Source organism: Musca domestica, unplaced genomic scaffold, assembly GCF_030504385.1.
Source record: "Musca domestica strain aabys unplaced genomic scaffold, Musca_domestica.polishedcontigs.V.1.1 9, whole genome shotgun sequence".
Lineage (NCBI taxonomy): Eukaryota > Metazoa > Arthropoda > Insecta > Diptera > Muscidae > Musca > Musca domestica.
In genome coordinates this window covers 6,124,210-6,141,388 of record NW_026712435.1, presented here as the reverse complement: position 1 = coordinate 6,141,388, position 17,179 = coordinate 6,124,210, and the positions used below count along the sequence as shown (strand labels likewise).

At 37.7% G+C, this 17,179-nt stretch overlaps 1 protein-coding gene and 1 long non-coding RNA gene across 2 annotated transcripts; one reads left to right on the top strand and one right to left on the bottom strand.

The window, feature by feature from the left end:
* Positions 1-2,609: 2,609 nt before the first annotated feature.
* Positions 2,610-3,390, bottom strand: LOC131806883 (uncharacterized). Its single transcript, XR_009344210.1, has 3 exons — positions 3,333-3,390; positions 2,883-2,933; positions 2,610-2,821 (listed from the first exon to the last, which is right to left on the bottom strand). It is a non-coding gene; the product is annotated as an uncharacterized LOC131806883 (long non-coding RNA).
* Positions 3,391-8,693: 5,303 nt separating this feature from the next.
* On the top strand, positions 8,694-15,184 carry LOC131806839 (uncharacterized). Its single transcript, XM_059131626.1, has 3 exons — positions 8,694-14,130; positions 14,359-15,094; positions 15,157-15,184. The coding sequence occupies exons 1-3, from the start codon at positions 8,694-8,696 to the stop codon at positions 15,182-15,184; spliced, it is 6,201 nt and encodes a 2,066-aa protein (XP_058987609.1).
* Positions 15,185-17,179: the final 1,995 nt, after the last annotated feature.

Here is a 17,179-nt window from a genome sequence, read left to right as displayed (position 1 = left end):
GACAATTTTCTGTCATAGGCTGTAGCATTCATTACGAATCTCAAATACCAAATTTGAAACAATTCCGGTGAATAATATCGTTAATATCATCAAAATACCGAATATAGGGAGGTACCGTTATATGGGGGCTATACGAAGACGTTGGGCCTGCCAAGATAATTTTCTGTCATAGGCTGTAGTATCCCTTTTGAACTTTAAATACCAAATTTGAAACAATTCCGGTGAATAATATCGCTAAAATCATCAAAATACCAAATATCGGGAGGTTCCGTTATATGGGGGCTATATGAAAACGTGGACCTACATGGCCCATTTACGAACTTAACCTGCCTACTGGAAAAATAAACACGTGTCTAAAATTTTAGCCTTCTATCTCAATTCGTTCGAAAGATAGCGTGATTACTACAGACAGACAGACAGACTGACATGACTTAGAATTTTACGCTGATCTCCTCCCCTTTACTACTTCAATCGTTTGCGAGGCCGGATTTTCGGCTATGTTCAATGTAACAATCAAGTACCTGTCTTGCCCCCTGGTAAACATTACCACCGTTCTTCACTAATACACAAACATTGTTTTTATAAAAACAAGTAAAAAAGCAGTAAGTTCGGCCGGGCCGAACTTTGAATACCCTCCACCGATTGGTAAAAATTTGACAATTTTCAAAAAAAATAAAATCCGTTAAAAATTCTCTTAAAATCTTAAAAATACTGAATGTAGCCGTATATTAGAGTCTATACGACGACGTGGACCTGCATAGGCAACTTTTGTCACAAGCTATTACAATATTCAAATGCGAAACTCGAAAAAAAATCTCTTTATAATGTAGCTAAAATCTTCAAAATACCGAATATATTGAGGTATCATGTGTGTTATAAAACGTGGACCTGCACAGACATTTTTCTGATGTAGGCTGTAGTATCCATTTCGAACTTCAAATACAAATTGTGAAATAATTCCGGTAAATAATGTCGCTAAAATCATCAAAATACCGAATATCGGGGGTTTTGTTATATGAGGGCTATACGAAGACGTGAACCCGCAAAGATCATTTTCTGTCATAGGCTGTAGTATTCATTATGTACTTCAAATACTAAATTTGAAATAGTTCCGTTAAATAATGTCTCTAAAATCATCAAAATGTCGCATATTGGGAGGTACCTTTATATGGGGGCTATACGAAGACGTGGACCTACATGACCCATTTTCAATACCAAAAGTCCTGCAGACATAATACGCATTTGAGTAAAATGTTATCAACCAACTTCATTTCCTTGGGAAGCTAGATTGATTTCCACAGACGGACGGACATTGCTAAATCGAGAGAATTTTTGGCTGATCAAGAATATATATACTTTGTGGGGTCTAAAATGTATATTTCGAGGTGTTACAATCGGAATTACAAACTTAATATACCCGCCATACTGTGGTGGAGGGTATAACAACAATAGTGGGATTAAACCTGACGATTTTGCTAAAACAAAATACTACGGTGTCAAACAATACGAACAAACATGCCAACAGTGTTTTAAAATAATTATATATGTAACCTTTTTTCCTCTATTCCTCTACTGGTATTGCCAGTATTTATGTGTTATTTTTTAAGCAAGCAAAAGCAGAGCCGCAATTTTTTTAAGTATTTATTAGATGGATCGCGATCTTTGGAAACCAATATTCTAGACAGTAATAATATTTAAACAAATTTCAAAACTACACATAAAATAGTGTTGGTTCTATCCAGATTTGAACAGATACGCTGATCAAAAAATGCATATAAACGTTGTAAAGTTCTGATGAGCTTTTGAGGTGTTACAAACGCATAACAATATCGTTGTAGAGGATATAAACTGGTTTAGTAGTTAACATACCTAAAAATCCAGGAGATTCATTATGACAAAACGAAGTAAATTTCCTATTAGTTCCTACTTCTTCTTTATCTGCAAAGAAAAAAAAACGAATTAGGGAAATTAAGTAAAAAGTTTTTTTCGACTCAGTCTCCGACTCTGGCTGTGACTCCCAAAACCTAGTAGAAATGGACAACTGCACAATATGTATCCTGTAAAACAATATTTACAGATGAGTCACCTAAAACTACTCGTGTTAAACACGAGACAAATTTGGGATTGTCTCTTGGCAGAAAAGGATAAAATCCAAAAAATCGCGTAAAATGTGAAATTTTAAAAGTTTTCATTTTGACTTTTGAAATGTACAATAGTAATGTTTTACTTTGCATGATTTTTTTCCACTTTCAATTACTATTTTCGAATGTACATTTGTACACAGAGAAAAAAAATAACCTTATACAAGGTTAGATTAACCATAAATAAACATGATTTGGAGTCTACGTTATGTAAGGTTAATTTAAACATTTTCTTGTTGACTGGTATTTAAAAATAATCATCGTTAATTTAGCTATTCCATGATTGACTTTTTTAACCACGAAAATTGTTGATATTGAAAAAAAATTGTTGTTTTAACAATGCACTGTTAAATTTTTGTAACCATGAGAATTGTTAATAATAACATTTCATAGTCAGTTTGTCTAAACAGTTCATATGATAATTTTTAATAATAAATTAACCTTTGTTTGAATAAAACAAGAAAAATGTAATTTTTACAAGTTTATTTATTATTTATTTATTAATACCGCATATTTCTAAAATATGTATTTCCATTACAAATTGTATGTATATTTAAGGGAGGGCTGGTAAAGAAAGATATATGTTTAATATAAATTTTATTTTTTAACGCCTTACCGAGTGATTTTAAATTATATTCCTCAGCCATTGTGAAAAAAAACTACAAAACGCCAAACACCGACTGCAAAAACAGAAGAAGAAACTAGTAGTTAATAAAAGCAAATAGTATTGTCACAACTTACCAAAAATGTACGCACGAGCACCCAAAAAAAAGACACCAGAGAAAAAAACAACTGAGAAGAAAAAACAAAAAGATATACATAAATATGAACACTGTCGCTTCAACAACAACAACAACGTACATTTGGTGACAAATGCATACGCTAATGTACGTCGTAGCAGCCACAAGCAAAGACAAAAAGAACACATATGTATGAATAAACACTCACACATTATTTCTCTCCTCATTTTTGCTTGTCGCTGCATATACGTTGTTGTTGCTTGTTTTTTTCATGTATTACCGTTATTTTTGTTTCTTTATTGTAATTTATAGTTTATTTGATAGACAAATCTGATACAATTTGAATATAGCAATAACACATTACTATGTTGAAATAGTATCAGGGTTTTCTATTAAAACAAATACAAATTACAATCAAATATATTTGTTAATTTGACCAGCTTTTACTTACCTTTATACCAAGCACTATTCCCACGAGCACCTGCACTACTCCCTTGCACTATTCAATACCAACTAAAGAAGTGATTGTCTATTTGATCTTTCTTACACATATTCAGACCACAGAAAGAGATTCGATAAAGAGGAGGAGGGGGAATATGACAGTCACATTCGTTGCAACTTCGTATATTGTAATATTGAACTTCGTCAAACACAAAGCAGTTCAATATTGTTGACCACAACAGAGCCGAAGGCTCTTTAAATTTTTATGTATCTCTCACATTTTTCCGTCTCTCTCAAAAAACAACAACCTTATACAACATTAATTAAACTATTTTTCATCTACATTTGACCTTATATAACGTTATTTTGTGTTTGTAATCTCAAACATTTACCATGAAAAAATTAACCATGCACATGGTTAAAAAAGTCATTGTATTTTCGGCTCTGTGTAGCGTTTATACCCTGCAACACTATGTGTTGGGGGTATAATAAGTTTGATTGGGCAAAAATTATGTAACACGTCGAAATATTGGTTTCCCACATAGGAAAGAATATTTGGATCTTCCTATCTCATGTGGCTAGAGCTTAGGGCTGGGCAGAAGCCTTCCAATTTTGATGGTCATCGGGTTATATAGACCATAAATTTGTGTTAAATAACAGTCAAATTTTCCATTAATCCGCGAATATTTTTCATCCTGGCGATATAACAAATAGACGAACAGGTCAATCCTGACCGTTACGTAAATGCCGATAGTAAATATATCGGATATATAAAGCGAAACATATACAATGTATATATAACAAGTAAAAAAAAAAAACATTAAGTTCGGCCGGGCCAAACTTTTAATACCCTCCAGCTTAGGGTAAAGGATACATTAGAAGAAATGTGGCAAAAACCATCAAAATACCGAATATCGGGAGGTACCGTTATATGGGGGCTATATCATATCATGGACCTACACATACAAAGTTTCGCCAATGGAGCTAGAACCCATTATAACTACAAATACCAATTTTCAGACAAATCCGTAAAAAAATGTGGCAAAAATCATCAAATTACCGAATGTCGGGAGGTACCGTTATATGGGGACTATACTAGAACGTGGACCTATACATACAATGTTCCGCCACACGAACTAGAACCCATTATGACCCACAAATACCAATTTTTAGACAAATCAGTGAAAAAATGTGGCAAAAACCATCAAAATACCGAATGTTGGGAGGTACCGTTAAATGGGGGCAATACCAAATCATGGACCCATACATGCAATGTTTCGCCACCGGAGCTGGAACCCATTATGACCAACAAATACCAATTTTTAGACAAATCCGTGAAAAAATGTGGCAAAAAAAATTAAAATAGCGAATATCGGGAGGTACCTTTATATGGGGGCTAAACCAAAACGTGGACCCATACATGCAATGTTTTGCCACACGCACAGGGACCCATTATGACCTACAAGTACCAATTTTTAGACAAATCCGTAAAAAAATGTGGCATAAATAATCAAAATACCAAATATCGGGAGGTACCGTTATATGGGGACTATACCAGAACGTGGACCGATATATCTCATTTTCAATACCAACCATCCTAGACACAATACAAATAGCTCTGCTAAATTTTGGCGCTCTACGTCAAATAATGTGGGCTGTATCGTGATTTCAACAGACAGACGGACAGACAGACACACGGACAGACAGACGGACACCGTTAAATCGACTTAGAATTTTATGCTGATTATGAATATATATACTTTATGGGGACGAATATTTAAGGATGTTACAAACGGAATGACAAAGTTAATATACCCTCCTTTCCAAGGTGGAGGGTATAAAAAGGAAGGGGGTGTTAGAATGCTTATATCTCAAGAATGGCTGAACCGATTTTGACAATTTTTGTCTATTCAGAATGCCCTTTTGGCATAAAAGTATAAAATCTAAAAAAATTCATAAAAAGATGCCAATAATGATGTTAAATAAATTTTGTAGTATTTTGCGACATTTTTTATTTTTTCATATATTTTATCGCATGCGATTTTTTTAATTTGACTTATAATATTGAATTGTACATTTTGTAATATTTTTTCACTTTACAACACAGGTTGGGGTTATTATATACAGATTGCAATTATCGTCCGATCTTCACGAAAATTGTCACAAGGGTAGGGTTTGGTTCAAAAGGGCTAGACCTATTGTTTTCGACGATGTCCGCAATATAACAACTAAAAATATTCCTGATTGTGCAGCCGTTATAAAGATCACAAATAGAAACCAAAAGACTCGAAATTTCGCATGACGTTTGAGTTTAGGAAAGCAAGTAGAATGGACCACTACTTTAGTGTGAAAGAATATCAGCATTACTTACAGGCGATATCCGAAATGCACAAAAGGCGAACTTCTGGTTTTTTATGCTGATTTCGCTGACGAATATAGCCAAATATCGTAAACAAGCAAATCATATATATAAGTCTAAATTTGGTGATAGAGAGGGGCCTCTTGCTTTTGGAGGTGATCGCAAAATATTTAGCGGTTCAATGAACCAAATACAGAAAAAATTTCTTGTTAAACACAATTGAAGCCAATCGACACGCCTAAGAAGAGAGTTAAGGACAGGGAAGAATTCTAGCATTTCGGATGACTATTGGATTATATTTAGCTGTAAACTGGACCACAACAACTAACAGCACGACGGAATGCGTAAATATTGGGCAAATGTCCCTATTCAAAAAGCTAAGGGTAATATCTGTGCAGTGGTCCGTAACATAATATCAAAAGCGAAATCTTCAAAAATGGATTTGTACATAAGAGGGCTTCTAACATATTGTAGTGTTGTAGGGTATCACATGGTCGGCTTCGCACGACTATAGCCTTTGCTTACTTGTTATACCCTCCACCAAAAAAGGTATGGAGGGTATATTAAGTTCGTCATTCCGTTTGTAAATCATCGAAATAATCATTTTAGACCCAACAAAGTATATATATTCTTGATCAGCGTAAAATTCTAAGACGATTTAGCCCTGTCCGTCCGTCTGTCCGTCTGTTGTAATCACGCTACAGTCTAAACGAATTCAGATAGGAAGCTAAAATTTTGCACAGATCTCTCTTTTGTCTGCAGGCAGGTCAAGTTCGAAGATGGGGTATATCGGTCCACGATATCGTTTAGCCCCCATATAACGGTACCCCCGATATTCGGTATTTTGATGATTTTAGCCACATTCTTCAACGGAATTGTCTGAAAATCCACACAAGGAGTTCCTTGTGGGTACTTTATACCTCGGCAGAGAATTATCTATATAGGTCCATGATATCGTATAGCCCCCATATAATGGTACCCCTGATATTTGGTATTTTGATTATTTTATCCACATTTTTCAATGAAATTCCACAAAAGGAGTCCCTTGTAGGCATTTTACCCCCTCAAAAAGAATTGTCTATATAGGTCCACGATATCGTATATCCCCCATATAACTGTACCCCCCGATATTCGGTATTTTGAATATGTTAGCCACATTTTTCAATGGAATTGTCTTAAAATCCACACAAGTAGTTCCTTGTGAGTACTTTACCCCCTGAAAGAGAATTGTCTATACAGGTCCACGATATCGTATATCCCCCATATAACGGTACCCCCGATATTCGGGATTTTGATGATTTTAGCCACATTTCCCAATGGAATTATCTGAAAATCCACACAAGGAGTTCCTTGTGAGTACTTTACCCCCAGACATAGATTTGTCTATATAGGTCCACAATAGCGTATATCCCCCCATATATCGGCACCTTCCGATATTAGGTATTTTAAAGATTTTAACAGAATTTTCAATGGATTTTATTTTTTTGAATATTTTCTAATTCGTTCCAAATGGTGGAGGGTATTCAAAGTTCCCGGCCCGGCCGAACTTACTGCTTTTTTACTTGTTTTCTAATATGATTTGTAGTCTTTTGGAGAGTATAAAGCGACAACGGACAATACTATTATTTATAAATTTTATGTATTTATTGGGTAAGAGGATAAGCTATGAACGAAAAATATCATTTTTTTTTTTTGATGATATCGAAATAATTTAGTTAATAATTTAACTAAAAAAATCAAAAAAAGACTATCTCATTGCAGAAATTATGTAATTGGGCAAAGAAATCGAGACAAAATTTTCAATGGAATCGAATTTCAAAATAATAGTACATTCTATTGACAAAGATTTTTTCTTTTCTATCAATTTTATATAATGTAAGTTTTTCAATATGGCTTATCATATTGAATTCAATGCTTTTTGTGAACAAAATAAAGAATCATTTTCACCATAAGAACGGTGGCCTGATTTTGACAATTCAAACCGTTTCGGAATGATTTCTTGAAAACGATAAATCCAAAAAATGTTTTTTTTTTAATTTTTCGAAATATCTTTATAGCGCATCAATTTTTTTTTTTATTTTGACATTCTATATTGAAGTTTACATTTGTTATTGTTTTGTTTTTTTTGCTTTTAATTCTGTATGCGAAATGGAGAATATGAAATGAGTGCACAATACGATCTCTCCTGACTAGAATTGGCATCTAGCTTTCCAACCACAGGTCCAACATCGTACTTCAGCTGGAAGATGAGAACACATTCAAACAAACAAAAATGACCAAATCAGCTGTAAGGGTCTCAGATCAAAACGTGTACCTACTTCTTTCATTTGACAATAATCCGTCCAATGAAAACTCAAAATGCAAAATTCATTGAGACTGCAATCAGTGAAATATCGAAAATAAAGAGGCACTACTATATGCGGACTATACAATGGTAGAGGGAATTGTTCAAAAGAACATATTTTACTAACACATTTTTTAATTTTGTTTTTATTATTATTTTATTCTATGTCAGCATATAACTGACCTATATAATTATTGTTTGCCTTATGCAGGCCAATAGCCTAAATAAAGAAACACCTCGATTGGTTTCACATTGCATGGGTTATTGGCCGAAGTAATTTATTGCTTAGTTAACTTTAAATGCTAGTTTTAATGAATTCAAAAATGTATAAATAGAAAGCAAAAATAAATATTCTTGGTAGATTACAAGAAATTGTAAACATACCAAGGTTACACAATTCAAGTGTTGTGTATATCTGCTTTAATTAATATTAATAAACATTTTTTGGTGACCCCGACGTGATCCTGACAAGGATTACTTGATTCACTCATAAATTTCGAATTTCCCCCCACCAGTGGTAAGGAATTTGAAATATTTATTTGTGAAAGGAGCTAGTTACGTACGACTAGTAGCACCATCTAAGAGCCAGAAACATCTGGAGAAGAAGCCAGTACCTACATCAAGAATCTGAATCAACTGATAGCTAATCACCGTAAGGCGGATACAGGATGGATCTAGCTACAGTAATCGAGCAACAACAAGCAGCAATTGCCGAGTTGAGGAAGGCAATTGCGAACGTAAAAAAGGCTCCATTGGAAAGAAGAACGGTGGAGTTCTACAGCAAAAAGCTCAAGGAAATGGAAGCACTCTGGGCAGAGATCGATCGCAATGAAAACAAAATTCGTGCAGATCCTGCGGCAGAGTCACATCTCCATATCACCAATAACGAATACCAAGTCATTGGTGAAGAGTACAGAGCTGCAATCGACAACATCGAGGCAGACATCAAAAGGGGCAAAGAACAAATGCCTCAGAAACCGCTTCCCGCAACAAGGGAGGGGGTGCAAAAACAATCAGGCCAGTTTACTGCAACCAGCAGCGTGACTGCATTAGTGAGACGTCAGAGGGCTCTAATGCAGTCCATACAAACGTTAATAAGGGGCAATTCAGGCCAAGCTGCTCCCTGTCAGACAGTGGCTGCAATTGAAAAACTGTGGACACACGTGGAAGATATCCACTTCAAAATGTTCGAGGACTTTGATGACCCAACGTTGGTGGGGTACGATGCATCAGCCTACGTTCTCTTAGAGGAAGAGACGTTAAAGTTCAAAGAAAAAATATCGACGCTAACACAGGTCGATCATTCGTCGTCTCAGCAGAGATCAGGCGGAAACTTGGCAAATCAAGTTAATCTGCCAAAAATTACAATCCCTCAATTTAATGGGGATTATTCGAAGTGGCAGACGTTTGCTGACATTTTTGGGAAAATGATCAACGAGCAAGCCTTGCCACAAGTGCAAAAAATGTGGTATCTCAAGGCCAACGTGACTGGGGAAGCCGAGAAACTCATAAGGCACCTCGAGTTGACCGAGGCGAATTACGACATTGCCTGGAAGACACTCCAAGACAGGTACAATAACAAGAGAGCTCAAGTGTCAACTATACTTGAGAGAATGCTAAACCTGCCCAACATGTCTGGCGATAGCAGATCAGTGAAGGACTTTCATGATAGTCTTCATGAATCGTTATTGGCATTGGAGGGTCTTGAAGTAAGGCCGAAGGAATGGGATCCACTCTTAATCCACATCCTAACAAAGAGGATGGACAAGACTACTCATGTGTTGTATGAGCAGTCGATTGTAGATTCGAAAGAACTCCAAACGATGGATCATTTCATGAAATGTTTGAGGAGTCGTTTCGAATCATTAGAAGCTGTCAATGGGATTCAGAAGAGCAAACCGTCAGCAACGACTGCTTCCACCACGATCCGTAGATGTCACATGTGCAAAGGTGACCACCCCCTATATTACTGCAAACAGTTCTTGGCAATGACAGTGCCCGAAAGACAGAAATGGGTTGCTAGACACAAGATGTGTCTAAATTGCTTCAAGGATGACCATCAGGCAAAAACGTGTACAAGTGGGAAGTGCAGGAAGTGTCAACAAAAACACAATACACTTTTGCATTTTTCAACGAGGCCACAAGTAGAGAACAAGTCAGCAGATTTGTCGGTTCAACAGCCGCCAACAGTAGCATCGGCGAATAGATCCCAATCATACGTACTTCTTGCAACCGCACGTGTTGCGATCAAGGCAAATAATGGAAGAAGCTATGAGTTTAAGGCGATTCTGGATTCCGGTTCACAAATTAATCTGGTGTCAGAGCGACTAGTGCAGAGGTTGGGTATCGAACCCATTCAAACATCTCTCTGTATCGAAGGTATTGGAGGTAGATCAAGAACCGCAAACCACAGGGTCAACGTGGAGCTTAAGTCACTCACCAGCAAATTCAGAACACGCCTAGAAGCCTTTGTGTTACCAAATATAGTGCCACCCCAACCAAGCACTGAGATCGACATCACATCATGGCCTATTCCAGAAAACATAAAACTAGCAGATCCCTATTTTTATCAAACGACCAGGATTGACGTACTACTTGGAGCAGAGTTCTACTTCAACCTGATTCTCTCACAAGAACTTCGAATGTCCAAAGAGCTTCCTATATTGAAGAACTCAAAACTAGGATGGATTGCTAGTGGAAGAGTTCAGGCTGAATCAGAAACTGTGACATGCGCCGTTTTCGGAGAAGATGAACATGCTTTAGAAGAGTTATTAAAGATGTTCTGGAAACAAGACGATGTTTGTGAAGACCAGAAGTTGACAATAGCAGAGGAACAGTGTGAAAATCACTTCAACCAAAATACAACAGTGAATGAGAATGGCCGGTTTGTGGTGCGATTACCGTTTGCAGACGGCCCTGAGAAAATTTCTGAATCCTTGAATATTGCAGCATCAAGATTCTTTGCGTTGGAACGTCGCTTATCTAAGGATGCAAGTCTTCACGAGCAGTATGCTAAATTTATGAAGGAGTATGAGGATCTGGGACATATGACGAAAATACAATCAAGAGAGGTGCGTGGTAATCATTACTATATCCCGCATCATTGTGTCCTACGCCCAAATAGCAGCACAACAAAACTGAGGGTTGTGTTCGATGCGTCTTGCAAGTCATCATCTGGATGGTCACTCAATGATATTTTGCATTCAGGTCCCAGGGTTCAAGGAGATCTGTTTGGAATGCTGTTGCGGTTTAGACTGCCGAGATTTGTGTTTACAACAGACATTGAAAAGATGTACAGACAAGTGCTAGTCGACAAAAGAGATCGCAAATATCAACTAATCGTATGGAGAAACACTCCAGACAAGGAACTCGAACATTACATGTTGAATACGTTAACATATGGTACAACGTGTGCCCCATATCTTGCTACAAGATGTCTGAAAAGGCTAGCAGATACGAACATACAAAGATATCCATTGGGGGCGATGGTATTGCAAAAGAATTTTTACGTTGACGATTGCATGTGCGGGTCTGACAGTTTAACAACGGCAATTGAGATGCAGAAACAAGTTAATATGTTACTACTGGAAGCTGGATTTAGACTACGAAAATGGTGTGCTAACCACTTAAAACTGCTGCATGGAATTCCTCCAGAAGATAGAGAAGTAGATCTCAATTTTGACAAATCATCAACCAAGGTTTTGGGATTAACATGGATTCCTCAAGCAGACCGATTTTGTTTGAAGAGTGATGTGAACGAATGCACCAAGGTCACCAAGCGGAAGGTCACATCTGATTTGGCAAGATTGTTTGACCCCTTAGGAATTGCGGGTCCTGTGGTGTCAGCAGCTAAGATCTTTATTCAGCAACTGTGGAAGAATAAACTTGGCTGGGACGAGGAACTGCCAGCAGAAAGGGCAGCATATTGGCTATCGTTCCGAGAAGGTCTGAAGATGTTAAATGATTTCAGGTTACCCAGACACATGTTTGATGGAGAGAAACCAACAAAAATTGAGATACATACTTTCGTGGACGCGTCAGAAAAGGCATATGGTGCTGTGGTGTATCTTCGAGCTATGCTGCCAGACGGCAGGCATATAGTCAGACTTCTTTGTTCAAAATCAAAAATAGCACCAATAAAGGAGATCACGCTGCCACGGTTAGAGCTTTGTGCCGCTGAATTGGGAACAAAACTTACTGCTAAGGTCAAAGCCGAATTGGGTTACGAAGATCTAAGGACTATTTATTGGTCAGACTCAGAGATTACATTGTACTGGATCAATTCAGAACCATCAGCTCTAAAGACGTTCGTTGCCAACAAAGTAAAAAATATACAAGGCAGATCGATAAACACTCAATGGCGACATGTGGGGACGAAGGATAATCCTGCCGATTATATATCCAGAGGTATGAAACCAGATCGTCTGTCGGGATGTCTGATGTGGTTTTATGGACCCACGTATCTACATGGAAATGAATCTCTCTGGCCGGGGCCCTTCTCAAAGAATAGAGAAAATCAATCCGATCTTGAATTCAAGACAAAATCTACAGTATCAGCAATTGCCTCACAGAGTGGGTTACAGGATATGATCTATGGAATCAACCACAAGGGTTCATTTAGACGATTACAACGTATTGTCGGTTATGTCCTGCGATTTTCAGAAAGGATAAAGGGACGCAAGCATGGAAGTTCGACAGATGTATTGACACCTATGGAGTTGAATCAGGCGATGCAACTAATAGTCAAGACCGTACAGGTGGCAGATTTTGCGAAAGAAATTCAGCAATTGAGGAAACATGGAGCATTGGACAAATCAAGCTCCATACATAGTTTAACTCCGTTTCTTGATGACAGAGGAATACTTAGAGTCGGTGGCAGGTTGGAAGAGGCAACCTTAGCATACGACACAAAACACCCGATGTTGTTACCATACAACGATCCAATTGTGAAACTCATTCTTAGCATGATCCATTTAGAGAATAGCCACTGTGGCTCACAACTATTACTGGCAACATCAAGACAAAAATATTGGATAATCAAGGGGAAGGCTATGGCTCGCAACATTGTGCAAAATTGCGTAAGGTGCACCCGGGCGAAGCCAAAGTTATACAACCAAATCATGGGAAATCTCCCACCGAGCAGAGTCACACCAGCAAGGCCGTTTATTGTCTCCGGCGTTGACTATTGCGGACCGTTATGGGTCCACTACAAAATACGAGGCAAGAGACCACACAAGGTTTACATTGCTGTCTTTGTCTGCTTCGCAACAAAGGCTGTACATTTGGAAATAGTTACAGACCTAACAACGGAAGCATTTATTGGAGCATTGAAGAGATTTATCTCTCGGCGAGGAAAATGTCAAACCCTATATTCAGACAACGCGACTAACTTTGTAGGTGCTAAAAATCAGCTCGATGAATTCAATAAGGCTGTCTTTGGGGAGAAAGGCAAAAAAATAATAGCGGAGACGTGTTCAAGAGAAGGGATCGATTTCCAGTTTATTCCCCCAAGAGCACCACATTTTGGTGGCTTATGGGAAGCCGCGGTGAAGTCAGCCAAGCAACTGTTGCTTCGCACCACTAATAGTGCATCATTAACCCACGAAGAGTTGGAAACAGTTGTTATTGAAATAGAAGCAATCCTGAATTCCAGACCGTTGACTCCTATTTCTGACGATCCAAATGATCTAGCTGCATTAACACCTGGTCATTTTCTTGTGGGAGAACCGTTAACGGCACAGGTTGACCCATCAGCGAACCAATGGTCAACATCATTGACAAGCAGATGGAAGGTCGTATCTCAAATTAGGCATGAGTTCTGGAAACGTTGGTCCACGGAGTACTTAAATACTCTGCAAGAAAGAAGGAAATGGAGTACACCATCTCCAAACGTGGAACCTGGTCAATTGGTCATTATTAAGGAAGATAACATGCCTGTAATGCAGTGGCCGCTAGGCAGAATAACCCGAACATATAAGGGCAACGATGGAGCCGTTCGTGTAGTCGACGTAAAGACACAAAACGGCGAAATTAAAAGAGCTATAACCAGATTAGCTCCTTTATGGAAAAAGGAAAAGGAACCTCTTCCGCCTATAGAGACCAAGAGTAGGAGTGAAGAGCCATCTCCAAAGCGATTGAAGACGTCAAGCAGCATGCTAGTATCGATGATGCTTGTGGCTTTACTATTTTTACCTCTATGCTTGTGTCATTCGTTCAACATACACAAGTTTGAGAATAAGCCCGGCATCTATTTTGAAGGAATTGGAATCACAAAAGTAGTAACAGCAGAGTGGAAACTGATCACTTATTATGATCTTTCCCCATTTTGGGCAGATATGGATGGCTTTTCTACCGGGATAGGAACCCTTCAGAAGTTGTGTAAGATAGCAGTTGAGAACAGAAGCTGTGAGATACTTTCAGAAAATCTTATTCAAGTACAAAAGCAGTTGGAATCAAATACACTGAACATATTCCCCAGGCGCATCAGGAGAGGAGCTCTAAACATAGTCGGGAACCTCGCACACTCGTTATTTGGTGTCTTGGATTCGGAATATGCGGAGCAAATGACTGTGACAATTGAGAAGGCAAATGAAGATAAGCAACATTTGTTGGACCTTCTAAAAAATCAGACATCTATTATTGATTCAACAATCAACATAATTAGAAAGGACGAAGATACGAGCCAAAGGAACTTCGGCAACATGCAAGTGGAGATGAACCTTTTGGCAAATAAGGTGAAGAAAGAAGAAGATGTTGTAAAGACAACACAATCAATTATGTTTCTCACTTCACAGCTCATGCTACTTTCATCAAGGTTGAAACATATAGAAGATAACTTAATCGACGTTTTAACGGATGCTCATCATGGTCGGATAAGTCCGTTGCTACTTACGCCACATCAATTGCTACAAGAGCTCCAAACCATCAAGGCTCACATTCCTCCATCTCGTGCTCTACCCGTTCGCGAAGATAATGTTTCGGATTTCTTCAAATTAATGAAGAGTAAGGGAAGGGTTATTAAGAACCATATCATATTCGAGATTCGCCTTCCATTAGTGGATCTCCAGCAGTATGATTTATTCAAAATGATCCCCGTACCTATGCTACGATCCGGTCGATTTATTTCAATAGCTTTGAAATCAACATTATTGGCAGCTAACGTCCATCGGGATGAGTTCATATCGCTAACCGCAGAAGAAATGAACAGCTGCATACATACCACAAATGACGTTTTTAATTGCGACAACCAAGCGAAATTTAGCAAAGGCGATCGATCACATTTATGCGAGGTGACTTTCTTATTGAACAAATCGTCAGAAGCGTGCGACTTGCAATCGACCATGCACCACCAAACTTGGAGACAAATGGAACAAAAGAATAAATGGATGTTTACTCTAGCCAATTTAACAGAATTGTCCTTTGTTTGTGGTACAAAAATGACACACCTGGAGGTGCAAGGAGCTGGAACTTTAGAAATTGGGCCAGGCTGCATTTTCAAAGACAACACATTTACAATATACGGTCACTACGAAAACAAAACAACAGTGCACACATCATATCTGAGACTTAAGCCACTGGATTCCATAATCTCAAGCAGTAAGCTTGTCTTGCTCAACAAAACATTAAACAGCACCTATGAAACACATGCTGCTGAACTCGTCACCTTACACCAACAGCTAAAAACTATTGAAATCGGACGCCTTCCACAATTAATGAAATCGACGGCCATTCACCATCATACCATCAGCTATCTAGCTCTTTGCATTGGAATTGGAGTAGCCATATACGTCATTGTCAAGTTTCGCCACCACAGAACTTCCAACAATAACATGAACCCAACACCTACCCCTCGGCAGTCAGTCTCATCATCATACGTCATTGACCAGACAGTTTCTTGAACGTTCCTCGTTCAACGTGGGGGAGAATGTTCAAAAGAACATATTTTACTAACACATTTTTTAATTTTGTTTTTATTATTATTTTATTCTATGTCAGCATATAACTGACCTATATAATTATTGTTTGCCTTATGCAGGCCAATAGCCTAAATAAAGAAACACCTCGATTGGTTTCACATTGCATGGGTTATTGGCCGAAGTAATTTATTGCTTAGTTAACTTTAAATGCTAGTTTTAATGAATTCAAAAATGTATAAATAGAAAGCAAAAATAAATATTCTTGGTAGATTACAAGAAATTGTAAACATACCAAGGTTACACAATTCAAGTGTTGTGTATATCTGCTTTAATTAATATTAATAAACAGGAATTTAACATTTAGTAAGAAAAGGATTCATATCCCCCCAAAATTCTTCCGAAATCTTTAATATACTTAAATTACAGTTGCCGTTTTATGGTCCATTATATAGCCTTAACCATACACAAAAGGCCCTAAATATTTTGCTCTATACTTTGCAAAATTTATGATAGAGTTTTAGATTTGGTACAATCCAAGGGGTTACATGTAGTTCTACAAAATATGAGCCATGTCGGTCTACGTTTTGATATTGCCCACTTATACGGGTATACCCCGATTTCAAGTTTTTATACCCTACACCACAAGGTGGTCAGGGAAACGAGATAGACTCATAGTTCCTTTTGATGATCTGCATAGAATCACATTCTGAGTCGATTTATGCATGTCCGTCCGTCCGTCTGCAACAACAATATTTGGGGAAATATATCAAATACATCTCAGAAATACATTTGCTAAATTTTATCGAGATCGGTTCAGATTTGGGTATAGCTCCCATATATAACTTCGTCCGATTTACATTTGATTGTGCACCAAACGTCTAATATTTGTCCAAATTGGATGAAATTTGGCACTTACGACCGAATTGATTCTAGAAGCTAGTATGTCAAATTTGGTGAAGATAGATTCAGATATAGCTATAGCTCCCATATATAGTGTTCATCTGATTTGTCATATTTGTTACCCACAGACGTAATATGAGCTCCATAACAACGATATTCAGGGAAATATATCAAATACAGCTCAGAAATATATTTGCTAAATCGGAGATCGGTTCCGATTTGGATGTAGCTCCCATATATATATCTTTATCCGATTTCAAATTAATTGAGCACCAAATGGGCAATATAATTCCGAATTTAAAAGATACGAATGCTTCGGCATATTTAGCCCCTGAACT

What these genes read in the sequence shown, in the direction of transcription:
- LOC131806839 (XM_059131626.1), top strand. Translation starts at nt 8,694, where the DNA reads ATGGATCTAGCTACAGTAATCGAGCAACAACAAGCAGCAATTGCCGAG. An exon ending in TCCGCCTATAGAGACCAAGA is followed by an intron (nt 14,131 to 14,358) that starts GTAGGAGTGAAG and finishes CATTTTGGGCAG; the next exon opens with ATATGGATGGCTTTTCTACC. An exon ending in CCATTAGTGGATCTCCAGCA is followed by an intron (nt 15,095 to 15,156) that starts GTATGATTTATT and finishes TTATTTCAATAG; the next exon opens with CTTTGAAATCAACATTATTG.